This window comes from Myxocyprinus asiaticus, chromosome 50 (assembly GCF_019703515.2).
Source record: "Myxocyprinus asiaticus isolate MX2 ecotype Aquarium Trade chromosome 50, UBuf_Myxa_2, whole genome shotgun sequence".
Classification (NCBI taxonomy): Eukaryota; Metazoa; Chordata; class Actinopteri; order Cypriniformes; family Catostomidae; genus Myxocyprinus; species Myxocyprinus asiaticus.
In genome coordinates this window covers 10669839-10697412 of record NC_059393.1, presented here as the reverse complement: position 1 = coordinate 10697412, position 27574 = coordinate 10669839, and the positions used below count along the sequence as shown (strand labels likewise).

At 38.0% G+C, this 27574-nt stretch overlaps 1 protein-coding gene across 4 annotated transcripts; it reads right to left on the bottom strand.

Annotated features, from left to right (window-relative positions):
* Positions 1-109: 109 nt before the first annotated feature.
* On the bottom strand, positions 110-27456 carry LOC127438756 (calpain-1 catalytic subunit-like). 4 transcript variants are annotated; one of them, XM_051694579.1, is made up of 24 exons: positions 27314-27456; positions 26273-26298; positions 25519-25712; positions 24026-24272; positions 22783-22852; positions 11176-11294; positions 10903-11036; positions 10658-10826; positions 10361-10444; positions 10117-10202; positions 9939-10013; positions 7973-8133; positions 5561-5730; positions 5447-5458; positions 3883-4094; positions 3677-3716; positions 3523-3588; positions 3363-3420; positions 3207-3271; positions 2983-3051; positions 1397-1475; positions 1159-1272; positions 998-1056; positions 110-744 (listed from the first exon to the last, which is right to left on the bottom strand). In XM_051694579.1, the coding sequence occupies exons 3-24, from the start codon at positions 25521-25523 to the stop codon at positions 718-720; spliced, it is 2121 nt and encodes a 706-aa protein (XP_051550539.1). In that variant the 5' UTR covers positions 25524-25712; positions 26273-26298; positions 27314-27456; the 3' UTR covers positions 110-717. The 4 variants fall into 4 exon arrangements, with proteins under 4 accessions (XP_051550539.1, XP_051550540.1, XP_051550541.1 ...); XM_051694580.1 differs by lacking the exon at positions 25519-25712; XM_051694581.1 differs by lacking the exons at positions 25519-25712; positions 26273-26298.
* Between the last annotated feature and the right edge of the window lie 118 nt (positions 27457-27574).

Sequence of the window (27574 nt, the reverse complement as noted above, 5' to 3'; positions counted from 1 at the left end):
TTACTGCAGTAAATACATGGTAAGTTTAAAAAAAAAGGTCAACATAAACTACGGTTACAAGGTGATTTATCACACATTACAGTACACAGTAAAGAAACATAGGCAAAAGTCAAATATGATCTTTTATTTTATATTTAGAATTTAGTGCAGCAAAATTCCCTGAATGCTCTAGCTTGAGTTACTGTTTTTTAATATAATAATTTGATTATTAAGCATTGAATCACAGTGATAAAAGCTGAATCGTAGCATTAACATGAACTCTGGAAACAAAATGTAAATTGTATTTTTAAAGACACCAAGGCATAAATGGTGCATAAAGGCAAAGTTAAACTACCATCATCAAATACACAGCACTATATATGCAAGATACAACACAGGGTTATTGCCATGCAGTTCATTACAAAGCTGTGTTAATTGGCTCTCTGAAATGCAGCAATAATTATTTCCATCGCATTTACATCTCTGAAATGATATCACCAAAGATTAACTGGCCTTATTAATGTAGTGGTCAGTTTAGTGGTGTAGAATACATCTTGCATTATGAGGAGGTCCCTTCTTTTTTGGGCAAAAGCAGAAGCTCGGGTGCCGTTCATGTGTTTTAAGGCGCATGTACTGTATTGCTCGGGCATCTTTGGGTGTAATGACTGTAAAGCTGTAGTTGTGGAGTGTTGATGTGTCTTCCTTTCCAGTTCAGCTTAATATGAATTACACCAAACATCAGCCACACATGCTCATGTACAGCCACTGTCAAAGAGAGGAGGAAAGCCAGTGAATCCAATTTAATCATAGACAATGCATACATAATTCTCTCTAAAAATAAGTCAACGTGAAACGGCATTCACAACTTATTTTAATTTAGAGTGAAACAGAACATTCCAAAAAATGTTGGATGGGAAATGGCTTGGATCATGAAAAGTGGGTCTTTCATATATACTTCAAACAGGTCTAAACTATATGTCCCACCACTCTGAAAGCTAAAAGAAGACAGAAAACCCACCTCACTGATATTGAGCTCTGCAACCCCTTTTCCTTCTCTGTCCAGCTCTGTAAAAGCCTCTGTTAGAGAAGACACGTTCAATAAGAGGTTTTAGTGGAATATTAGAAAACAGCGTTACTATAGCAGACTGAGGCATTGATATAATAATGTAAATGACGTACTGAACATAGCCTCCAATTTGACCAGGCAACAGACAAAGTTGTCAAAGTCAATCGTTTCTCCATCAGAATATCGAGCCACCAGTATCTGATGCAACTTGTTATTGAGCTTAAAGCCTGAGGACAAGGAGATACACAACCATCTAACCAGAAGCAAACCAGTCTGTCTACACACGTCCAAAGTTGATGTGATTTACAGATATGCACTTTCACATAATAAATTTTGAAAACCAGTTATTGCCTGCTGACTCCACAGCCAGACGCATCTCGTACGAGCTCATGGTGCCCGATTTATCCAGATCAAATTGTCTGAAAATGCCCTGCATATGAGAAATATAAAAATTAAAAGTTACCATGTGACCATTATGGACCTTAGTCAGAGTAGAAGCCATATTTCACACAAATGAAAACAAGGCAAGAACTACAGGGGATACAGCCAAGAACAGCCAAGAGTATGGTCTATTTAATATGTGATCTTTTAAAAAATGTGTGTTAAATCCAGTGTACAACAAATTTATGGGTTGGGAAAATTAAACCTACTGAAACTAGGGCCAGGGTCAGAAATTGGAGACAAAATGCCACAGAAAGTTGAAAAAAAATTCCCAAGTGACAGGAAAAAAAATGTCACAATCCACACACCTCTTCCGAATGTTTATATATCAATATTATACTGCTAAATAACTGACAAGAGTTATTTTTACCTATCCCTGTGGTGCTACTGATAACATGTTGCACGTGCAATCTATTGATAAATAGGTTCAGGGAAAAAGGAAGTAATTGGGTTCACATAAAAACTGATGTGCACTATTTGGAGGTTTCATTTTTACTCCACTTCACAGGTTTAGGGTTGGGTGTAGGGTTAATAAAATATACATTCCTTTTGACTTCATTACATCATTTACAACTAAAAATACAACTTGCTTTTGGCGCCACCATGTGGACATTTCACCTCAACAATACTTCCAACTTCAGCCACTAGGGGCAGTGATTCGATTTTGGGAAACAGAGAGATTTCAGCAGCAGAACCTTTAACCTCCTGTGGCCAAATTCAAAGTGTGATCAGGCTGAGGTAACAGCCATAAAACTTCAGACTGAGAATTTATTTGGACATACCGTGTTTGACATTAATGAATGGCATCAGAGACTATTTAGCAGAGACGGGCCACTTCTATTAAAATGAATGGGAGAAATTGAAACGGTCAACGGATGTAGAAAGGAAGTCCCGTCTTACAGGTAAAAGAGCCAATCACCTTTTAGATACAGACATCGCCTGTCAATCAACTCGAGAACGCGCATGCGCATTAGCTATACAAGCTGAGAAAATGTAGTTTTTCAGCATGACCAGAGGTAAAGAACAATTTATGATACCAGTGTTGTCAGATTTTATTGCTGATTTGAAATATGTTCTTAGATCGTAATCTTGACCAACCGCTTTGGAGATTTCTGTCTTTCTCCATTCAAGTAGATAGGAGTTGTACTTTTATGCTACTTGTTTACCTAGAAAAATAGCTGCCCATGAGCGCTCCAAAGATGGCCGCCGAGTGAACTGATTTGCTAAAAAGACTCTGGTGGCATGCTGTGTGTTTAGGAAAAAAATATGGCCCCATAAAGGTAAAAATGACCCTGAAAATCAATTCCAGAGGGAAACTATTCCCCCCTAATAAATGGTTTTTGAACACAAAATGACATAACCGATTAAACACCCAAGTTTTCATTTAAATCATGTCACATGTACCATTCTGACTAAGGTCCATATGATTTCATTGAATGCAGGATTATGAGTGTAGACACATTGATGTCTGAGTGATGCAGCAGTCAGTTCCTCACCAGCCACTTTCTGATTTTATTCCACAGAATCTGAAACTCCACAATTCCCAGACGTGCACTGCCATCTTTCTGAGAGTCAGATCAGTTAAGGCATATTATAACGTTTATAAATATCATCTTTTTTACTGCCCCGATTTATTCGTACACTACTTGATAGGTACAGTAAAAGTTGCTTATAAAAGTTAAACTATAGAACAATGCTGAGATGATCTGAGGAAGGATACATCCATCAGGCTGACCATACACCTACATGACTCCATACCGAACCCATCTGTCTTAAGATCCTTGTCTGAAAAACACAGAAGAGCACAGATATTTCTCAAGAATTACTCATAGACACTGACTGGACCTGAATGCATGAAAGCATCAGCCAAGCTTACGTTTGCATATCACTCGGTTCAGAATAGTCCTGAGCTCATAAACTGAAATCTCCATATCCTGAAAGACATAAAGTGCTTAGATCAGGTTTAATCTAATGAAATACACACTGTAATATGTTATATTATCAACACAAACACACATAGATAGATAGATACACACCTCGCCTGACAGCTGAGCAAACATGGCTTTAAAAGAATCATCAATGTCCGCTTCTGAGATCTCCTCCTATCGATAAAATTACATTATATTTACATAAATTACAATTATATTATGTTATTATATAATATATACTATAAAATAAATACGTTCTTACGTCCTCATCCAGGTTAAATGAAACCTCATCATCCATCTCTCTAAATATGACATAAAAAAGCAAAACTCCAGTAAAATGATACTGGACATTCAACAGTATAGTCCAAAAAACTCAATTTAAAAGTACCGTAATCGATAAATATTTTATGAAATATTTTTCTTTGTACTGCTGTTGGTTTATTTTTGTTGAATAGCTGAATCACTCACTGTGTTTCTGACTGTTTCTCTGTGAAGACTCGCAGGACGAAGTCGGCCTCTTTTCCAGGCTCGAAAGTGGAGGGGACAATGAGGTACTCACCTGGAGGCAGCTTGAGCCGCACGCTCACCTCACGCAGGTTAATGAACGTCTCTGAGCGCGCGCAAGACGACTGACGCAAGAAAAAGTCCTTCTTGAGGTGAACGCTCTGGGAACCACAAAACTAAAACAAAAGAAATGGGTGCTAAAGTTTTTTCATACCATGATGTGTGTGTTTTTCAATGTAGTTTAAATCTGAAGCGTGTCATTTCTGCGCAACTAGTAGCACCAAACGGAATTGCAGAAATAATGACTGTTTTCAAACAGCTTTCCCAAATACTCCATCTGCCAGTGGTCAACAAACAGATAGTCCCGCACCAAACTCATGCCATTGGTTAAGTCAATGTTTCTATGTTAGGCTAGTCGTGCTGCTCAAACAAACAGTAATGTTGTGATAGCACTACATTGTTAGGGGTCGTTCAGAACGCAAGTGATAGGAAGAAATGGGGCTTTCCTTACAAATGTATTGAAATTGGGTTTATTATGCAAAGCTTCTGTACAAGGTTCAATTTACTGCCATCTGGTGGTCCAAAAAATTAAGCGAACCTAGTTATTCGCTGTGGCTGACAACATTTCGTAGCAATAACATTTATTATTAATGCTATTATGTAATTTTCGTGTATGTTCACTTAAGTATGTGTTCATAAATAAATATGTAATAAAGTGAATGCTCAAGCCTCAAGGGCTTCATGTATGAGATAAGAAGTTTCTGCATTATGTTAAAAAATAATGCATGAGAGTAAATTAATAACTGATTATTATGTGTAGATTGGAAAATAAATATATATGTGGGCTGGGCAGTAACATTTTATTAACAGGGGATTGAAATGTGCTTATGTGACTGTATTGGGTTTAAACTTGTACTGGGGTTTGCGCTTCTTCTGAACCAGATACCGAAGCAGTCACATGGTTTTCAGCTGAATGAAGCTTCAGATGTTCCAGATCACATGTTTATTTTTTTCCCAAAACGAATCAAGCTCCAAAACAGTGCTTCAGTGTGAAATTAGTTGTTTTTTTTGAACAAGCTTCGAAGCTTTGGTGTTGAACTTCCCATCACTACCGAACGCGTTCATGCGCTTAAAAAAGCTGGATGCAGCGCAACCAATATAACAGAACGCAGGGGTCTCGAGACAGGTTTTTTAAAGTTTCATTTAATTTTTACAAGACGCGGCATCTAAAAGACACGCCCATCCTGTGCAAGATGCTAAAAAACAGCAAGGCACAGTGCAGTGGTCAAGACAGCCGTCTAGTGCATGTTTACATTGAAAAACAATTCAAACCCAAGCAGACGAACCCAAAAAACACTTTCGGTGTAAATGGTCCCTTACACCTTTTGGGAGAATCAACCTATGAATGGCTTACTTATACTGTAGTTGTGTCTGCATATTCAGCTGAGATAGAAAAAAGTATTTTAACATTGAAAAAATGACACACTTCACCTACAAATGTACATATAATACTGAAAAGATTCCATACCTCGTCTGGCACCTACAATGAGAGAAAAAAGAAAATAATAATCAAGAAGTTAGTAAAAATCGTGATATTTAACAAAGCATGTGACTTTTGTATTCTCAGATTTTACCCTCTGACCTCATATAAGACGAAACCAATAGTGTGCATGTCCTGTCCCTGCTTGCGGTATCGTCGTCTGTCCTTTTGCATCAGGGCCACCAGGAAGCTGCAGGCCACATCGTCGTCCTCAGGATCATCATCTTCCTCCAAGAGTGTGATCTTATACTGCGGGTTTATCCAGAATGTGTCTGACATTCAATAGAGACATCAAAGTAAGTGTGAATGACTCTCACTGAGTTTGTTATAAATGAGTAAGGCCCCGTCCACAAGAATACGATACCCACACATAAATGGTGTTTTAGGACACTGAAAAGTGTCTTCGCAAGGGAAGACTTTTCAAGACTTTGTTTTCCTTGCTGCGTGTGGACAGGGATGAGAGTTTGGAATGTGGTGACATCGTGAACACAATTTGCACATGGCAATGGTTGCATCTAAATATTGGGCTGGGCCTATGCTGGAAATTGACTGTGATGTTTACAAATTAGGTTGCAATTGTTGAATCGTTACACCACTATACGGAGGGGTATACTGAGTCCATTCTTTATAAGTAAACCTCTCATGCTGGCTCAATACACATGTTCTTCTGTGGTTTATTTATTGTATTTTTTTACATGAAAGTTTAACGGCATAACATCGCCAACTACTGGCCTGTTATGGTACTGACAGCATTTTAAAGCATTTTTGAGTTGTTGTATAGACAACTCTACGAGGGATTTCTATAGAGATTTCCGAAACCGCTGTTGGTGTGTACAGGTGCATCTCAATAAATTAGAATGTCGTGGAAAAGTTCATTTATTTCAGTAATTCAACTCAAATTGTGAAACTCGTGTATTAAATAAATTCAATGCAGACAGACTGAAGTAGTTTAAGTCTTTGGTTCTTTTAATTGTGATGATTTTGGCTCACATTTAACAAAAACCCACCAATTCACTATCTCAAAAAATTAGAATACATCATAAGACCAATAAAAAAAAAACATTTTTAGTGAATTGTTGGCCTTCTGGAAAGTATGTTCATTTACTGTATATGTACTCAATACTTGGTAGGGGCTCCTTTTGCTTTAATTACTGCCTCAATTCGGCGTGGCATGGAGGTGATCAGTTTGTGGCACTGCTGAGGTGGTATGGAAGCCCAGGTTTCTTTGACAGTGGCCTTCAGCTCATCTGCATTTTTTGGTCTCTTGTTTCTCATTTTCCTCTTGACAATACCCCATAGATTCTCTATGGGGTTCAGGTCTGGTGAGTTTGCTGGCCAGTCAAGCACACCAACACCATGGTCATTTAACCAACTTTTGGTGCTTTTGGCAGTGTGGGCAGGTGCCAAATCCTGCTGGAAAATGAAATCAGCATCTTTAAAAAGCTGGTCAGCAGAAGGAAGCATGAAGTGCTCCAAAATTTCTTGGTAAACGGGTGCAGTGACTTTGGTTTTCAAAAAACACAATGGACCTGCACCAGCAGATGACATTGCACCCCAAATCATCACAGACTGTGGAAACTTAACACTGGACTTCAAGCAACTTGGGCTATGAGCTTCTCCACCCTTCCTCCAGACTCTAGGACCTTGGTTTCCAAATGAAATACAAAACTTGCTCTCATCTGAAAAGAGGACTTTGGACCACTGGGCAACAGTCCAGTTCTTCTTCTCCTTAGCCCAGGTAAGACGCCTCTGATGTTGTCTGTGGTTCAGGAGTGGCTTAACAAGAGGAATACGACAACTGTAGCCAAATTCCTTGACATGTCTGTGTGTGGTGGCTCTTGATGCCTTGACCCCAGCCTCAGTCCATTCCTTGTGAAGTTCACCCAAATTCTTGAATCGATTTTGCTTGACAATCGTAAGGCTGCGGTTCTCTCGGTTGGTTGTGCATCTTTTTCTACCACACTTTTTCCTTCCACTCAACTTTCTGTTAACATGCTTGGATACAACACTCTGTGAACAGCCAGCTTCTATGGCAATGAAAGTTTGTGGCTTACCCTCATTGTGAAGGGTGTCAATGATTGTCTTCTGGACAACTGTCAGATCAGCAGTCTTCCCCATGATTGTGTAGCCTAGTGAACCAAACTGAGAGACCATTTTGAAGGCTCAGGAAACCTTTGCAGGTGTTTTGAGTTGATTAGCTGATTGGCATGTCACCATATTCTAATTTTCTGAGATAGTGAATTGGTGGGTTTTTGTTAAATGTGAGCTAAAATCATCACAATTAAAAGAACCAAAGACTTAAACTACTTAAGTCTGTGTGCATTGAATTTATTTAATACACATGTTTCACAATTTGAGTTGAATTACTGAAATAAATGAACTTTTCCACGACATTCTAATTTATTGAGATGCACCTGTATATATATATATATATTTTTTTTTAATCATAGGCCGAAAACTGTGTTTTCAGAAATATCCATATGTGTAAGGCTTAAGTGTGTAAATGGGTCTCACTTGGGTGGTTCCTGCAGCCCCCTGCTGTACTTCCTCTCCTCCAGTTGCCATTAAACTTAATGGTGTTCCAGAAATTTTGAGTATCTTCGCTCAGAGCATCTGGGGACAGATTACAGATCTCCAGCCGAGAAAACTGACGTTTGAATTCCTCAAATGACATCCTGAGGTGGGCAGAGAACAGAACAATAACATTTTCCCTCAGTGCACAGAATACATGGTTTCAGATGGAAATTTGAATACTGTAAAGATCTGCAGGCGGTTGCAAGAAACTCCTTAAGTTGAAGATGAAGTTACGTCATTTCTGTGCCACTAGCTGCATGATAGAAGCTCTTTCACAGCGGCACAAGCATTCACTCGCGAACACGAAGGCCACTGTGAACAAGCTTCTCTCACTGTGCTCATGAACACGTAACGGACGTCAAGATTTTCACTGAAAAATGGATTCAATTTCGTGTTGTTTCCCCTTCAAATCTAACGTGTGCATTCAGACGACTTTGAATATGATGCATGAGTCACATGGACGAATTTTATGATAATTCTGGGTCCTTTTTAAAGCTTTAAAGTAGAAATTGTGGATCCCATAGTGGATTTTGCCGATATTTATAGGGGGAAAAGGCAGAAAACCGATTAGGCCTAATTATAGAATGTTAAAACAAATTTCTTAACATTTACTTACTCTGTCGGCCAAAGACACGGAGGCTTCAAGAGTCCAAAATAAATAAAATGCCAGGTGCAGTGTATTATTCAACCAAAATCCTAACAATAGCCAAGAATAATGAAGATTTGATGCATAACATGGGACTTTAAAGAATAAACATGCCAGAAACACACAGGGGACTCTTATTTTGAAATGACGAAGACTTGGCTCCGTGACAGTGACGATATTTAAATGTTTACCAAATTAAGCTTGATAAGCTAGATGAACATTTTTGCATATAAGCCTCATCTGGTAAGGCTATATATATATATATATACACACACACATACATACATACAGTATATGTTATTTTGTTATCTAATCAAAATAAAAAAATATGCACTGAAATATGGATGTATATTGTCAATGATGAAAGATTTAGATACAGTAATTCCCCACGAGGTGTCAGTGATTTTTATTTCACCTCTAGAGGCCACTGTTATACTGTAGAATCCTCCAGAGCCGGAAAAAGACACAGGAAAAAAAAAAAAGATCTGCAACTATTGGCATAACTATTTTGCCGATAACCGGTAGTTCCAAAGAGCAACTATCAGCACAGATTAATCGGTAAAGCCTCCTTTTATGTAAACAAGGCTTTTTATAGATTGTGCTTCATTCAGCAAAAAAACTAAAACAAAAATGCACTATTACTGCCAAATGAAAGTAGGTGGTAAAAGTTTGTGTCCATTTTCTTTTGATCATATCAGCAGTGATTAACCTGGCACATATCCAGATGCGCAGTGTAGTCAAGCACGTTTAAGAGATGATTCAGGCGTCTGGATCACAGTGATGCTTAACAGTTCCGGCAGGGTGTGTCAGATCACGTCGGTCTGCTGTATCCTGGCTCCACTACATAGCGCTCAGAATCAGCTCACAAGATCAGAATTGCACGTGCAAATTGCGTTTACCGGCGATTTTTTGCCTGGGCTAGTTCCTGGCAGGCAGCAGATTCCCTAACCCTATCCCCAGTCCTAACCATATGGAGCCTGTAAGGCTGAGTAGCCCGCCAGGAACAACCTCAGGCACCTTTCTCTCATCACGTGACTTTGTGGATACGTTTGCGCCGCTGCTGATCTGCATAATTCCTTCAGTCGAGAACTGGGCACTAAACCATCACAGTCAGCTTGTGCAAAAAATGCTGGCACTTCTAGTGAATTCCCCCCTTAACCTTTGAGAAAACATTTAGTGATTATACCCTTACAATTATAACTAAGGGTTTTCTTAGGGGTTTGTTGCAACTGGGCATAGACCTTCATGATGAAGACTTACCAGAACTCGCCATCCTCCATGTGGTTGTTCATTTCCTCTCTCTCTGCGGGGTCAATTCTGTTCCACTCAGAAGAACTAATGAGGCAATATATGTCATCAGTTTTATAGTCCTTATATCAGTATAATCTGATTAGCACCAACTAATTTGAAATTCTTGCATTCTGATTGGCTGACTCACTTGTCACTCCAGGCTCCAGTCCATTCAACTTGCCCCCAAGGGTTACGGATGCGGATGAGCCTCTCTCTGCGGCCACGGAAATTTACCTAAAATTACAGTAGTTAAAGACTGATACCAAAACACAGCTCATTATCCAAAAAAGAGAAATGATCTGAATGCCTACTTAAAACATGTAGACATCCAGATAAACAAAGTACAATGAAAATGAACTCATTTTTAGAGGTGATGAAACTCTAAAACGGACCTCTCTAAGACCTGTAACGGAGTAAGCGTGTCCCTTCACCAGCTTTTTAAAGGTTACTGCTTCCATGTCGAAGGCACTGGTGATCTATCACACACACACACACACACACACACACACAAATTATTGATAAACATCTTTATTTAGGTAATTCAAAGTATTCAGTCTCTAAACCATATGATAAAAAGACATGTTACAGAAAATATAATCAGGCAATGTTTTGTATTTTTGAACATGTAGCCTTTCCCATGCATGTTGTGTTGTGTCTCCAGGCCTGAAGGTGGCACTGTGGGGACTCACGTCAATGGAGCAGCCCAGCAGTGAGCCTCTCTCCAAGGCTTTGGCAATGATGCGGTGCAGATCTTTGGGAGCTTTACGGAGCTCGTACATCTCAGCCACTCCACCTGTGAAATCCTCAAAGCCTTCAGTGGTGGAACCGCCAGACAGTGCTTCATATGAGCCATTTAGCCTGAATACAAACAGATAAACACATGCTATTATCCTTATAACACTTATACACAGAGAAGAGAGAGGATGAGACTTACTTGGCATAGGCTTTCTCAAGCAGGGCGCTCCAGAATTCGTTTCCCTCTGCTGAGTGAACAAACATCAACTCCCCTTCCTTTACAGGCAACCGGTCATCAATCACAACATCCACCCACTCGCCGAACTGCCAGAACTGTAAAACAAGCCAATCAATATGCATGTTGCAATTACGTAGTAAAATAATAAAACAATTGTAATTCTGATCATAACTTCAGTTTCAGTTTATAGAGTAAGAACTTTGTATTGTATCTCTGTGTTCGGTTTCTGTGCACCTGAAAGTGGAAGATACCCGCATAGTCGTCTGTAAAACTTTGTCCATGGGGTACTACTCTGTGAAGGAGCTTGTCATTTAAAGTCAGGGATGCTATGGCAGCCAACAGCCAACAGTCACCTGAGCAGAAAGAAATAAGATGTCTATACTGCAAAACACACCCTTACAAAAATTGAGAGTTCTGGCAAACTTGCCACAAATTTTCAGCAAATTCGCTACTCATTATTTTTACATGCAAATGAGTATGATTTTCATAGTTACATAATGTAACATTCTCCAGGCTCTCATGAGTAAAGCCAGACAGCAGATGGACACATTCATGCTTTCAGACAGCATTGAAACAAACACACTAATATTGTCTGTCTTTTTCTTAATCATAGTATATGTACAGAGCTGCTCCATGCCTGGAAACCCAGTGGACTTTGATTAAAGTGAATCTTATTAAGGGATGCAGCTCTGCTTGGAATAAGCTAAATGAAGACACGTGTTGTCATGAGTGAGGCAGTATTCCCATTTCTTCTGCGGTCTACCCATAAATACAGCATCAGTAAACCTGAGTGCATTCTAACTGCATGATGCATTACTGTATGGGCCGTAACTGCATAAGGCACAAGCACACATGCACAGCAGATTGAAACCAAGATGAACTGAAACACAAACACTAAAACCTGTTATGCATGCACGCTCCCCAAGTCTGAGACAAAGAGCTTTGTCAGATTTCCACCTCTTCCTTTCTGGTCTTCACTTAAATTTCTAATATTTGATGAAACATTTCGATTGTGGTATGAGGGATTTAAAGTTGCAGTCACAAATTTTTTCCTCATTACAAAGTTTTACTCCTAAACAAAATTAACTGTCATTTTTAAACATATGCATAAAATAATAAGCACTTACATGAAATGAAGACTCCAATCATATTAACCTTATTAAAGCTGTTTATTCTAAATGTAATGGGGTCCCCCTTATGGGGGCGGCCATGTTAGGATCACATGACCAGGATCACTACTCCCTTAACGTGATGGAAGAAAGGTGCCTCAGGTTGTTCCTGGCAGGGTACTCAGCCTTACACGCTCCATATGGTTGGGATTAGGGTGGGGGTGGGGTTAGGGCATCTGCTGCCAGCCAGGAACAAACAGTGGCACCTTTGTACAATGGGCCTAACTTAATCTCAGTAACTACCCTGTAATTGGACACTTTCACTCAGTAATCACCCTGTTATTAGACACTTTGACTCATGGATTAAATTCATCATGGCTGACTATAAACAGTGAATTTCTACAAAGGCACTGTTTACTAAAACTAGGGCTGTCAATCGATAAAAAACGTTTAATTGAATGAATGGCATGGCATGCCGATTAATTAAATAAAATGAATCACAATTAATCGCATATATCATTATTTGTTGAGAAAGGACCAATAATACATAATTCAATAGAAATAATACATAATAATTAACATAATTATAATATATAGGGCCTATAATAAATAAAATAATTTTGATTAAAATATATTGCATTGTTGAGGTTGACAATAACAGCATTAATTTGACAATCTAAAAAGTGGCTTTAGAAGTCAATTTATGGTTTGTTTTATTCCCATATCATTGAACATAAGCCTACAGTTGACACCAATCCATTTTGGAATTGAGTTAGTCAATCCGTCCTGTTCTCACAGGATGCGTTCTTTCGTTCCGTCTACATTATTTTTAATTGTCGCCTATGTGTGCCACATGGACATTTTGGAGCTTCTCACTGGTTTTCAGCATCATAAACACTGCGTTTTTAAGGCGCTCTGTCAAGTAAAAAGTAGTTGAAATTTTTAAAATCGAATCTTGAGATTTTTGCATTCCCTTGTGCTTCGTCCAGCTGTCAAGAATGCATCTTGTGTCCTGTGTGTCCTGTGGCTATGTTGCTTGTGAGGTTTGTTAAGGCACGCTGACTGCCCCCTGCTGACACAGCTCATAAAAACACTTCAAAGGCCCTGTCCCAAATGGCAGCCTTGATGTGGACTGCGGGTCTGGTGGCCATAATTTGCGTGTTCTTGCGAAGTCCACAAGACAGTAGGATGTCCCATTTGACATTTTTGTGCTCAGAGGGGTGCTCACGAGCGCCCTCAATGCGCCCTTCGTCTAATCCCACATCAATGTGAGCTCCGCAGTGAACTATTGAGCTGGAGATAAAATCCAGGTGGACGATGCAATGTCAATTGCAGATTAAATATTGATTTTAATAATACTTTTTTAAATCAAATCAAATCACTTTTATTTGAATACATTTTACTGATTGTCAATGACAGATCCCTTGCTTTTCTTATGTATACAGTATCACATTTAATCTGATGTGTATAACTGGTTCTAAACTTTGTTTTATTTAGTTTTCCAGAGAAATGGAATTACTCCTATTCAGTTTCTATTGAATAGTTTTTCTTGGGGAAGTTTTACGTTCATAAAAAGTAACTAAACACTAAACCTTGTTTTTGTTGTTTCAAAGAGGATTTTAGAATTAGTCTAAAAAATATTCAAACAGGAGAGAATACTTTCTTGCACATATGCTGTAGCTTGTAAGATTGCTTATATTTATTAATATGGCAATGTTCGGTCTACCAGTGATTTACTCTCACCGAGCACTTTATTAGGAACACCTGTACACTTACTTATTCATGCGATTATCTAATCAACCAATTGTGTGGCAGCAGTTCAATGCATAAAATCATACAGATACAGGTCAGGAGCTTCAGTTAATGTTCACATCAACCATCAGAATGGGGAAAGAAATGTGATCTCAGTGATTTAGACCATGGCATGACTGTTGCTGCCAGATGGGCTGGTTTGAGTATTTCTGTAACTAATGATCTCCTGAGATTTTCACACACAACAGTCTCTAAAATTTACTCCGAATGGTGCCAAAAACAAAATATATCCAGCAAGTGGCAGTTCTGTGGATGGAAACGCCTTGTTGATGACAGAGGTCAACGGAGAATGGCCAGACTGGTTCGAGCTGACAGAAAGGCTCAGATAACCCCTCTGTACAATTGTAGTGAGCAAAATAATATCTCAGAATGCACAACACGTCGAACCTTGAGGTGGATGGGCTACAACTGCAGAAGACCACGTCAGACACTTTATTAGGACCACAGTGTTCCTAATAAAGTGCTCAGTGAGTGTAAATAACTGCATAAGTGGGGCTGTGTGTTTATTTTAAATAATTAATTGCACTAAATTAACATATTAAATTGAATACCCTACAAAAACTATTGCATTTGAATGATTCTGCTTCCATAACCCTAGGGGGTCAGTTCAAGACGACAAGTACATTTAATATTTTTACTATCATTCAAAGGTGAAATGTGTATTTCCTCTATGTTAAAATACTTCTATAAAGTTGTTATGGTAGTTTGATAGAAACTATGGTTTCCATGATTAAACTTTGTAAGAGGAAGTACCTCAATGATTCAGAAGGGGGAACCAGACAACCACAGTCAAAGAGGGGAGGAGAATGTGTATGCGTGTTTGTACAGTGAGTTAACAGCGCAATAAACTTCAGCACTGTACATTTTCGATGAATACTCTTATCTCAAAACAGCCTTAATCTCCAAGCACAAACCCATGTTTATTGGCAAACTAGTTATAACTGAAAGGTAAAATGTATTTCAGCGATAAGCTTCCTCATCCTCCTCCACCCAGTGTTTGCTTTACAAATACACACTTTGTTTGACGCTGATGAGTGCACACCCTTAAACACACACACACAAGCATGCTGTGGGCTGTGGTGAGCAGCCAGCAATCCCAGAGTTCTCTAATGCTACATCACACCCATGCCTCTGTGACTCATAACTCTGGTATGAGTTCAACCATTTACCAAAAGCCAGGAAACACACACACACACACACACACACAGATGTAGCCCCCTAACACACATTTCCTCTTAGAAAAACACTCTGAATTGCAATCGTAGTGGTGTAATGAATCGGATGATTTGTGATCAAAACCAACTGTCTGGTTATAATGTTGGTACATACTGTATATGTAATATATATATATAAGTCTATGGAAGTAAATTCATGACTAAAATCTCTGAAGCATAAGAGCATGTTGAATTGCTCTAAATTAAAAAATAAATGCATTGTATTATCAGTGCTTGCATTTAAATTCGTTGTATTTACAGTGCTTGCATTTTGGGAGGCTGAAATTTAACACTGTTGTATTTTTAAGCATTGAATATTTAGTTTGGAAACATTTCACAACTAATTTCATTATTAAAAATTAAACAATAAATATTCACCTTACAAAGTTAATTTCCAAAATATTCAGTTCATTTGAAAATACCATCTAGATTTTTCGACAGGTAAATTTAGCTTAAAATTCACTTCCTCAAATTCAGTGGTTCAAATTCGGTTGGAAATTCAACCTTCTACATCCGGGAACAGCAGGAAAAGCAGCAGAGTACCAATGCGTAATCTCCACCTGGTGCTATTCATTCTCACCAGTAGGTGGTGCAATGCAATCGGGTGTTGACTGCTGAAGAGCAAAGTTACAGGTAGAGAAAACAGCCATATACGTTTTGATAGTTGGTTTTTCAGTTTGAAAAGAAATTAGCAGAAATGAGAAAATTAAATAAAATAATATATTTCAATAAAAATAATAAATGAATGAATGAAAAATTAATTAAATCAATTAATATAAGAGATAAGATACAATAAACATCATTATTAGAAACTTTTCAGCCTTCCTGAAAAACAGGAGTCTGGTGAATTAGGTGTTCTACTTAAAGGAATAGTTCACCCAAAAATGAAAATTTTCTGATAATTTACTTACCCTCAGGCCATCCAAGACATGTCTGAGTTTCTTCATCGAAACAGAATTTAAGACTTTTAGGATTTCATTTCAGGCCTCCTCCTCTAAACAATGCAAGTGAATGTCCTCCATTTTTTGACGGTCCAAAATGCATATTTAGGGTGCATCAAAATAATCCACATGATTCCAGTCGACAAATAAAGTTCTTCTGAACGCAAACAATTGATTATTTTGAGAAACAAAACAATACTTATATACTTTTTAACTACAAATGTTCACTTTGGTACATCTCTGTGACACGCACTCATGAGAAGGATGACGTAAGCTTGTTGGTAAGGTCACGCGTCACGTGGAGGAGGAGGCAGGAAGTGCGTCATTGAAAAACTTGCACAGAGCACAGACCAAGTGCTGTTCACAAATCAAAACAGTCCAAAACAATTTCAAAACAATATAAAATAAAAAAATAATAATTTCCAAATAATAATAAAAAAAAACAATGTAAACAATGACGCGCTTCCTGACTGCTCCTCCACGTGACGCGCGACTAGGGCTGCAACTAACGATTAATTTGTTTAATTCAGTAAAAATGTCACTACAAAAAAATCCTATTGTTATCAAGTGTGTCTTTTTTTCCCATTTAAAATTGTCTAAAAATCCTTAAAACAAGATACATTTACTTGAGAAGTAGCATATAAGATATTTAGACTTGCTTTAAGAGAATGTCTCTTAAATATAAGTGTATTTTGTATATAAGTGTATTTTTTCACTTGGTTGTACTTCTGTGAGTGCAGTAAAGACAAAATATACTTCTATTCCAGATCGATTCTCTAAAAGCAAGTCTAAATATCTTATATGCTGCTTCTCTTTATTTTTATTTATTTATCACACATTTATCACACATTATACATTTGCACATATACGGTGAAATTCTTCTTTTTCACATATCCCAGCTAGGCTGGGGTCAGAGTGCAGGGTCAGCCATGATACGGCGCCCCTGGAGCAGATAGGGTTAAGGGCCTTGCTCAAGGGCCCAACAGTGGCATCTTGGCAGTGCTGGGGCTTGAACCCCCGACCTTCTGATCAGTAACCCAGAGCCTTAACCGCTGAGCTACCACTGCCGAATGCATCTTTTTTTTAAAGGATTTTTAGATATTTTAAAATATTTGTATTTTTAATATTATATTCAACATTCTCAGATAAATAAAAAAAAAATTCTTCTGCAGTATAGCTGCTAAAGTAAATGTACATTGTTTTAAAGGAGTTTTAGATATTTATATTGGAAAACAAGCCAAAACAAATAAAAAATGTATTTTTTATAATAGTTAGTTATAATAATAGTTGCAGTGTATAATGGGGCGAAGACTACCCTCTCTCACCTTTCTGTTCACTTCAATCCATCTTTAACTCACAAAAAAACAACTCTCTCTTATTAATAAAGCTGCATATTGCCAATTTTCTTCACGATAAGAAATGCACAGTGACACATATATTATGATTCAATAAGTTGCCATCGCGTTATAATCTAGCTGCATTAAGCACGCGCGCTCGAGGGACGAGCGTCCCCGCAACAGAGTGTACCTCAGCCGGGTGCAGTTTCAAATTCTCCCCCTTAGATCGGGACACTTCACGCAACTCATAGAAGAGGCGCTGACCGCACAGAGAAATGCCAGTTTCCTTATTATTTTAACTTTAATAAAGCTATAACGCATTAAATAGAACTGCATTAAAGATATAACGCCGGGGTGTTTCCTTTAAAGACGCTCGACACGCAAGTTTTGCTTAAGCTGAGCGTCAGCTCCGGCTCTGCTTATTCCACAACAAGAGTGCTTCTGTATTTATTTATTTTGTATTTTTGCATTATAATTCCCTCATACTTTGCGATCTACATCACCTGAAGCTGTTTGGAATGTTTAGAATGCGTCTGGACTGTGAGATGTGTTTTCTTCCTCTCCTCAGTCAGGCACGAGCTACAGTGCTGCTCTTGTGTGCAATCATAAGAGTTTCATATGATCTTATGTTATGTTAAGATCAAACGATTTTTGTCGAAAATTTTGTATTGTCGACGTTGTCGACTAATCGTTTCAGCCCTACGCGTGACCTTACCAACGAGCTTATGTCATCCCTCTCATGAGCGCACGTCACACAGATGTACGGAAGTGAACATCTGTAGTTAAAAAGTATATAAGTATCATTTTGTTTCTCAAAATAATCAATCGTTTGCGTTCAGAAAAACGTTATTTGTCGACTGGAGTCATGTGGATTATTTTGATGCATGCTAAATACGCATTTTGGACCGTCAAAAAATGGAGGACATTCACTTGCATTGTTTAGAGGAGGAGGCCTGAAATGAAATCCTAAAAGTCTTAAATTCTGTTTTGATGAAGAAAGAAACTAAGATACATCTTGGATGGCCTGAGGGTGAGTAAATTATCAGCAAATTTTCATTTTGGGGTGAACTATTCCTTTAACAGCTGTTCTATAGGCTTGGGTAATGCTACTTTTTCTTTTAACGAAATAGTTGTTATATCATTACTTTGCATGTAATGCAGTGTGTTTTTGCATAATTTTTCATAAAAACAGTTTTTTGTTTCTCATGATCAATGCACTTGTTTGGGAGTGCTCTCTGTTTCAGTTTGAAGTGCTTAGAAGCAATGGCAGCTTAGAAAGAAATGAAATGCGAAGAAAATAGAGCAAAACAACGTACATAAAGCTCTCGCTCCTTCATTACACATGTGTTTTGTGCAGTGTAGGCATTGCTTGTGTCGTGGTTTCAGAGGCGGCCGTTGCCATATTTACAATGAACAAGAACACCATTGCGTCAAGTCACATACACACACATATTTGTATTTACTAAAACCAACATAATTAAAACACAAATTTCGTTATCCAAAGTCATTTTAAATCTCTTATCTCAAGGAGAAGTGCCCTGTCAACACAACATGCAGTTGACCACAGATTTTAAACTGGCAGTAGCAGTTGTAGCTTGTATGTTAGTGCTTCCAACGCCATATTGTGCACATGAATAGGCCTGCCAACATGTTAAACTTTTTATACAGTCTTCATAGAGCCTAGAAGCTTGCACCCCGATGGTCGACCCACAGATGATCAATGAAACATTGCAAACGCACATTTGATGAACAAAGCAGTGATTGTGTAAAAACAGTAGATCTTAGCCTCCAGCACAAAACTAATCACAAAACTATGTATTTAATTACGTAGTTAATTCGTTTGATTATCTAAGAAAATAACTTTGAACATTTCTCAGTGAGGTAAATTAAAAGTATTTATAAAGTTATGCACAAATCTATGAATGAATGACACTATACGGTCAGATTTCAGCCATTCACAATGGACAGCAACTCTTAAGAAGCACTTAAATGTGCATCACCCATTCGTGTTAAGTGCAAGTTTGGGAAGCGCATGTGAAAAAGGAAAGAACATTCGCAAATTTGCCCAGGGTGGCAAGATGCCGCCCTGGGCAGCTCCCCATGTCACCCATGCCTAAATCCGGCACTGTAAACTGGGCTTACTTGGTTTCTTTAACTTTTGCACTTCATATAGTAGTAATAAAATCAGCAGATAGTCAGTTAAATAATAGAAGTCAGCTGAATCATAATCAGTTGTTACATAAGATAAACAAATGATAAAATAAAAACAGCACTTATGTTTATTGTTGATTTGTCTGTCTTTGATTTGCCTACGAGAAAACCTGATGCAATTTTGCGCAGCATACAACCATACCCAACGTATGCTCCAAGGCCCTGGCTTTTAAAAAATGGCTGGGTTTTCTGAAGCACAAAGTAGTATGTTAGCAGCACTTAAGTAGTACTTATTCTCTAAGGGGTGTATTCCAAAAGCATCGTTATCTAAGTAGTTTGTATAAACGTTCGTAAATTAACGAGAGCTTTGAACCGCTCTAAAGTCCATTAAGTGCAGCATAAACATATCTTTCTGGCATCTTTCAGTTTATCAAAGACAATGGGAGATTTAATAAAATGTATTAATATATGTTGATCATTGGAAAGCCAGTATAAACTATTTCAGAGGATAAAAACGTGTTGGAAAAAATCGCAATGAAATCAATAGGCAGTCTCCGCAGTCTGTGCATGCCTCGAGATAGGTGTAAATTACAAGACACGTAATACAGTATAACGTTATTTTAGCCTTTTTTGATAAGCATAATTGTAATGGCAACAGAAAGAATATATGTTCTTATTAAAAAAGATTATTTAAGACATATGTGGTAATGTGACCATGCAGTTTAAAACTTAATAAATATGCCTTAATAAATCCTTAAAATATGGTTAACACAGGAGATCAGAGCGAGGACGTGCAATGAAAGATTCCCTCTCTCTCTTCCTCCTCCTCTTCTTCCTTCCTCCAATGGATGGTTCAAATCGGCTCGCCTATAGTCTTTTTACAAGGCAGTAACAAATTGCATGCTGCATAATGGCAGTAAGGCTACAAGTACACAGTGCATTGAACTCTAACCAGATAATCTATTCATATTTAGACAGGTCTATGAGTGGTTCAATACTATTGCCTGTCAGTTTAATCCTGTTCTGTGTGCATTTATTCAGTTTCCAGCCAAAAAAACTTCAAGCTACGTGAGAGCCCCTTATGATTCACATCGCGTACATTCATGTTACATGCATTTATTGCATCACTTTCATTAATCTCTATGATTGAGCATCAATACATCTGAAACTCCGTATTACTAAAGCCATAATTATTTCTATAATTAAATTCTGTAATAGTTAGGTAATGAATTTCGGCGCCTCGGCAATGTTACCAACAACTTTCATGTTTGTTAGTATTTCCACCTTATTTTCATGTTGAGAAGACAAACACCTGGACATATCTGCCAAAGTGATCAGCACCTTTGGACCGGACAGCTCCCATAACAAAGCACTTAAGTTCATCTTTATAACGAGTGATCTACTTGCTGGTTTGGGAAACAGACGTTAATCTATCGTAAAATAATGAGCGACATTAAATAAGATGATCGTTAAAGCTTAAGTTGCAACGTTATCAGGAAACCCAGCCAATTTCTATTAAGATGCTCTTAGCTCTGTACGATTACTCCAGGGCCTCGTTTCCCAATAACTATCGATCTTAGCGGTCAAGAGCGTTTTCTATGAGCGATTTTATGAACGTTTGCTATTTTTTACATGCGTTTCCCAAAACTGCACTTAACATGAACGTGTGAGGACACGCTTTAAGTGCTACTTAAGAAAGTTGCTGTCCGTGTGACAGTGCTGAAATGTGAATGTATAGTGCTGCTCATCATTGTAACATTATTATATTTGTGCATAACTTTGCAATCATTTGTAATTTACCTCACTAATATTTGTTTACAAATATTTTCTTAAATATTCAACCTAATTAAATACATATTTACATATTGTTTTACAATAATTTTGCGCAGAACGATTTATTTGTTTTACCCCATCTGCTTCCATAATCAGGCATGCAGTTGTAATATTTAGTTTTCACACATTTCTCTTGATATGAAAGCTTCCAGGATTAGTGAAGACAGTGGAGGCTCTGTGTATGATTCTGCTAATTACAAGCATTCATTGAATATTACGAGATTCATCGTGTTATTAGGAGACGTTTGGAAGATGCACTTTAGGGACATTCACCAATAAAGTGGAAGTCTGCCCTTTACTCCCAAAATTGATAACGGTGACAGCAATGATGCATGTGCTGTGCTACACAACTTGTAGTGCTGGCGAGAAAGCCTTTGGGTGTCAGATAGGAAGAGGAGACAAGGATTAGCCAATATATACAGACGATTTTCATGCAGTTATTGACTTTTTTCTTCTCTCTCTAAATTTTATTTGCACAGTTGTCTGCATTAATCATGCCAACACTTTGCTGTTACCAACTAGTTCACACAAATAACTTTATTTGTTTACTAATTAATCTATTCATCCATTTATATATACTCTTTTATGCAACTATGTTATGCATTTCGTTATTATTATTGTTAGACTTGTCTGTTAAAATAAAAATAAATAAAACAGGTATCCTGATATTAAAGTTTAAGCATAAAGTGTAGATATTTAAAATTTAGGTGTTTAAATTGTATCAGGTGTAATTTCGTATTGTCCTGCAGGTTTCTGCATAAATCTATGTGCTTTCGATGCTCTTTGCGCTGAACGAGTACTCCAGAGCACTCGTAAATCTACGAGCATTTTCAAGTTTTACTTGAAAAAGTAAAACTTGTCGAAAAATCTAGATGGTATGTTCAAATGAACTGAATATTTTGGAAATGAACTTTGGAAGAAGAATATTTATTGTTGAATTTTTAATAATGAAATTAGTTGTGAAATGTTTCCAAACTAAATATGAAATTCTTAAATATACAACGTTAAATTTCAGCCTCCCAAAATGCAAGCACTGTAAATTCAATGCATTTAAATGCAAGCACTGATAATACAATGCATATCTTTTTTCGATTAGAGCAATTCAACATGCTCTTATGCTTCAGAGACTTTAGCCATGAATTTACTTCCATACAAGTCTATGAATGCTAATCTGTCCTGTATTGCTATATTTTTACAAATATACTGTATGTCGCTGAAGTACTTATTTTTAACTACAAAAACACCCATGTTCAACAGAATATAAGAATATTTTCGTTTGTGTGGCAACATTTGAGAGCACTGAGTACGAAGGTCACAGACATACTCTCTTTTGTATTTATTTAATCTATAGGATCACACAAAATAGCAACAAAACCCACTGACATTTGGCGAGCTAACGTGTGCAAGCAAGCACAAACACCAGCCTCATACAGTACATACTCACCTAGAGCCCCCTGGCAAATATCTGTCCGTGTGGCTCCGCCCACTATGAATTGAGGGTTGTTTGACAGCTCCTGCACACATTGTGCAAATGTATACAACACATTAAAGCAACACTTATAAACTGCAACACTTTTGCCATTGGTCACTTCACCAAAGTGTGCTACTGCCAGCTGGAAAGGGTTACAGCCCTAAATATTTAAGCACTTGGGCTCTTTTTGCAGCTCTTTGAGTAAACACAAACAACACAGCAGTTGGGTCAGATATAAATAAATGTATAATCCCACCCACTTCCTTATATAGCATGAAATGCTACATAAAGCTGCTGTTCTCACACTGAGCTGTTGTTTCATCACTCAAACTGTGTCCTAACTAGGTGCGATGCAACAAACTGTACAGCACAATGCAAAAAATCACAAGTAATTAGAACATATTTGCTAATAACCGAGCGCAACAGTCTGGTTCTGAAAGTAAAAATCCCATTCATTTTTTCCATAGTCGAATTCATTTTTAACGCTAACTTATAAACCTTTAAAGACAGACCAACCATGTTGAAGCCATCATTCCACATTATTTCACCTCAATTTTTTAGAAATTGTGTTTAATATTGGAATTTCTGGCAAAAAACTACATTACCCATGAAGGGAAAGATCGCAGCCAACAAAGCACACCAAACAAGCTCTGCAGCGAGCGTATAAAGTTATAATATATTGTTCTATACTTTCAATAAACAACTTTAAATCAATAGTTTTAGATTTGTCCATCGTTTTTTAATCGTTTACTTAATTCGCAATGCTTCATGGGATTGTAGTCCATGCCCTCAGTAAAGACGTTAAGTACATAGCCTTGAATCTTTGTCTTTTTGTCCGATTTTTAAATACTTTTTTTGCTTCAGATCAAAGTTCGTAACATTGTGATTAATCTCGGAGCTGGTTGGTTTTGTTCAGGTCTTAGAACTCTTTTATGAAGGATTTTATGCAATCCCTATGGTATGAATAAAAGGGAAAAATACTTCCAGAACCAAGGTGGCTGAAAAAGTGAGCAGGCACAGTTGCACTTTATATAGCTATATGGAACGGGATTTTGGACCAATGAGATTTCACTCAGTCACGCAGGGCTACCCAGCACAATACGGCAGAAATATAAACCAAGCTACAGACAAAATGTTTTGTCGCTCGCCACCTCTGGTTAGGACAAAAACTTTGTTTAACACAGAAAAGATAGCTTTCCTGCATTATGAGACTTACTGTTGGTCTTATCCACTTCACACCGCGTGTTTTGGAGGAGTGAGGGGCGAGCTCCTTGAATCCCAGTGACTGAGGCACGGCGGGAAAGCATGGGTCCTCAAACAGCCTGCCGCTCTCCACACACTCTCTCTTCAGCTCCTCATAGTCCTGGTTCAGGAACTTTACCGCATTCTCATTGGTTCCCATCCCCTCTGCCTGCAGACGCTCCTTATGGATACGTGACGACACCCCACCAAACGAATACATACTGCAGCCCATCAACAAAAAGTATACAAGTATTCATTCATAATAATTTGAGGTTAAGTGCCTTGCTCATGAACACAATGGCCATAGCCTGCTTCAAGCGGGAATCAAACCAGCAACCTTCTGGTTACCAGCCCCAAGCTTTAACTGCTACACCACACCAGATAAAAAAGTAAATGTGTAGATTGGAGGCTGGTGCAAGAAACTAGCATTTAAATAGCACCGATTTTTCGAAAGCACTCATTCAATGTTAAAGCTTAAGTGTGTCATTTTTGCACCACTAGCATCACCAAATGGAATTGCAAAAATAAACATTGTAACGCAAATGGTTAAAGGGTTAGTTCACCCAAAAATGAAAATTCTCTCATGATTTACTTACCTTTAAGCCATCCCAGATGTGTATAACTTTTGTTCTTCAGCAGAATCGAAGTGAAGATTTTTATAAGCAGATCTCAGCTCTTTCTGTCCATACAATGCAAGTAAATGGGTGCCATCAGGCTGCTGGCTGTTTGACAGTCCAAAAGGCATATTTAAGCAGCATAAAAGTAATCCACATGACTCCAGTCAATCAATTCATGTCTTCTGAAGCAAACCGATAGGTTGGTGTAACAAACAAATAGATAATTCAAACGTTTTTAACTTTAAATCATTGCTTCCGCCAAGCGCTGTATTGCTTTTTGAAATTACCTAACTCTCACGTGACGTTCGTTCCTCTGTTGTATGCAAAGCATGCGCTTACGTTTCTGATGCGTTGACTGCAGGCAGGAAGCGATTTTTTAAAGTTAATACAATTTTAATTATCTATTTTTTTCACAAACCTATCGATTTGCTTCAGAAGACATGAATTGATCAAGTGGAGTCGTGTGGATTACTTTTATGCTGCCTAAATATGCCTTTTGGACTGTCAAAAAGCCAGCAGCCTTATGGCACCCATTTAATTTAATTGTATGGACAAACTGAGCTGAAATCTGCTTATAAAAATCTTCACTTCGGTTCTGCTGAAGAAAGAAAGGCATACACATCTGGGATGGCTTAAAGGTAAGTAAATAATGAGAAGATTTCCATTTTCATCACCCTTTAAATCAATGTAGCTGTGTCAAGCTGGACAGGCCGAGGATATTCAAAACGTAGAATGGCAGGGAAAGAGTCATTCATATTTATAAGTAAAGCCCTACCTGGTTGGTTAGGATTTGGCATGGGGTAAGGATAGGGTGGGGAAGAGCTTCTGTGACCAATCAAGTATCGCTTACCTCATGAATATAAATAACTCTTCCCCTGCCTCCTACGTTTTGGAAATTTGTGGACAGGCTGCAAACAATTTTATAATTAAACTTGAGGTTAAGTGCCTTGCTCAAGGGCACAATGGACATGGCTCATGCCTCGCTTCTTGCTGAGATCGAACCAACAACCTTCTGGTTACTAGTCCAGAGTTTTAACCGCTACACTAGAACAGAAAAAAAAGAAAGAATAAAAAGTGTGTGCATATGGGAAATGGAGACTGGTTACAAGAGGCTAGCATATAAAAAGCACCAATCATTCGACGGCACTCATTCAACATCTTTCAGCTTTTCACGCAAAGTGCTGCTGTTAAAGGCCAGATTGCTTACGATCATTAGCGCTGAAGCTAGCAGCATTCAGGCAGCTCTTAGCCCCGCATGCTGAGAGAAATGCCCTCTACACCAGACACCGGATTAGCACTCTATTGAGGGTGGAGAGAGGATTAGTAATGATGTCTCTGGCCAAGTCCATGTTGCCTTGTAATATGGTTTCTAATCAGCTCTGAAGAAATAACGATTGTTAGAGCCTTGCAACCTGATGATGACTTACATTTGTTGTGATTCAAGGTAATTTATATGGAGGGCAGTTCTCTAAGCATTGGATTAAGGACGCCACTTTGGCCCAGATGAGAAAGCTATACTGGTATTGGTAGTTTTGCTCAGTTAGCAAAGAAAGGCAATGATTTTCATTACTTTCTTTAAAAAAAGCACAAGAGTATGAATATACCTTCAATTCCTTGTATGGGATGCAAGCTTGGGGAAAAAAAGTTCATTTATAAATTTGTTGATGTCAGACATCCAGATATAAAAATGAACTGATGTTATGGTGGTTCATAATGTGTGTTTTAATATACTGCATATACTGTATATATTGCATGGTACTCCAAAGTACTTCAAATAATACCATAGTATTACCATGGTACATTTTTGCAGTGTCTGCAGAGAAGTGTGTGAATATAATCCATCACTGTCAAACCTACAATGACAAACAACCTTCATCTTTCAAATATATCTCTCATCATACTGTATTATACTATGTTACTGTAGACTATGGATCTCACTGTGATGTTGTCAGCCTCATAAATGCCTATAGAACAGTGCATCATCCTCAAACTGTAAACAACTACAATGTATACTGTAAGAATGTGGGCAGATCCTGCACTTTTTTAGTATCACGCCATTGCCTACTGATACTAAATGTCAGCTGACTTGATGTGAAATCAATAGGCCAGACATGAGCATCAGCACTCTAGTGTTTGTTTTAGATAATGAATGAACAAACCCTCTGCAAAATAACATGAGTAGGCCCGTTTACAACTCATGCATGCCTCATAGGCTAGACTGATTAATACATCATAATATACTGCATACAGTCCGACACTATATACACATATACATGTAAAAATCAGTTGTGTACGTGATTGAATTACAGTTTAGAAAACATTTATATTTTTTATATTAATAAAATCAACTCCAACGCCAACTGTTGTCTAAATGAACATAATTAGGTCTTAGATACACATCCTTAATTCATGAATAATTAATGTGCACTGTATATTATGATCGCTGTAGCACTAAAGTTAAATTGCATTTATTTTCGTTTCACGCGCACCGTTAGAAATACATTAAATAGGCTATTTTGAAATAAGCAGATGTAGTTTCATTACTTGTGGCTAGAAATATAGGGCAGAGGTTTTGTAATGTTACACATGTGTAAACAGACAGCTATCGCATGCGGTTAATAAGGCAAAGGTTAAGCCAAACTCACCACCGTGAAGATGTCACGCGAAACTGCTGCTAACGTTACCAGCTCGCCGCGTGTGTTTAATATAACGGAAAAACAGAATGATGATGATGATCAGTGCAGATGGGACAGAAGAACAATCAGGGTACCGCAGAGCACGGTGACGCCCATAGGGAGGGACCATCGGATAATTGACAGCTGAGATGCCAAATGAATAGTGTCTGCTCAGGGTCTCACAGAGTACCATTGCAGTATCAGACAGCCATGCATAAAAATACAAGTTCA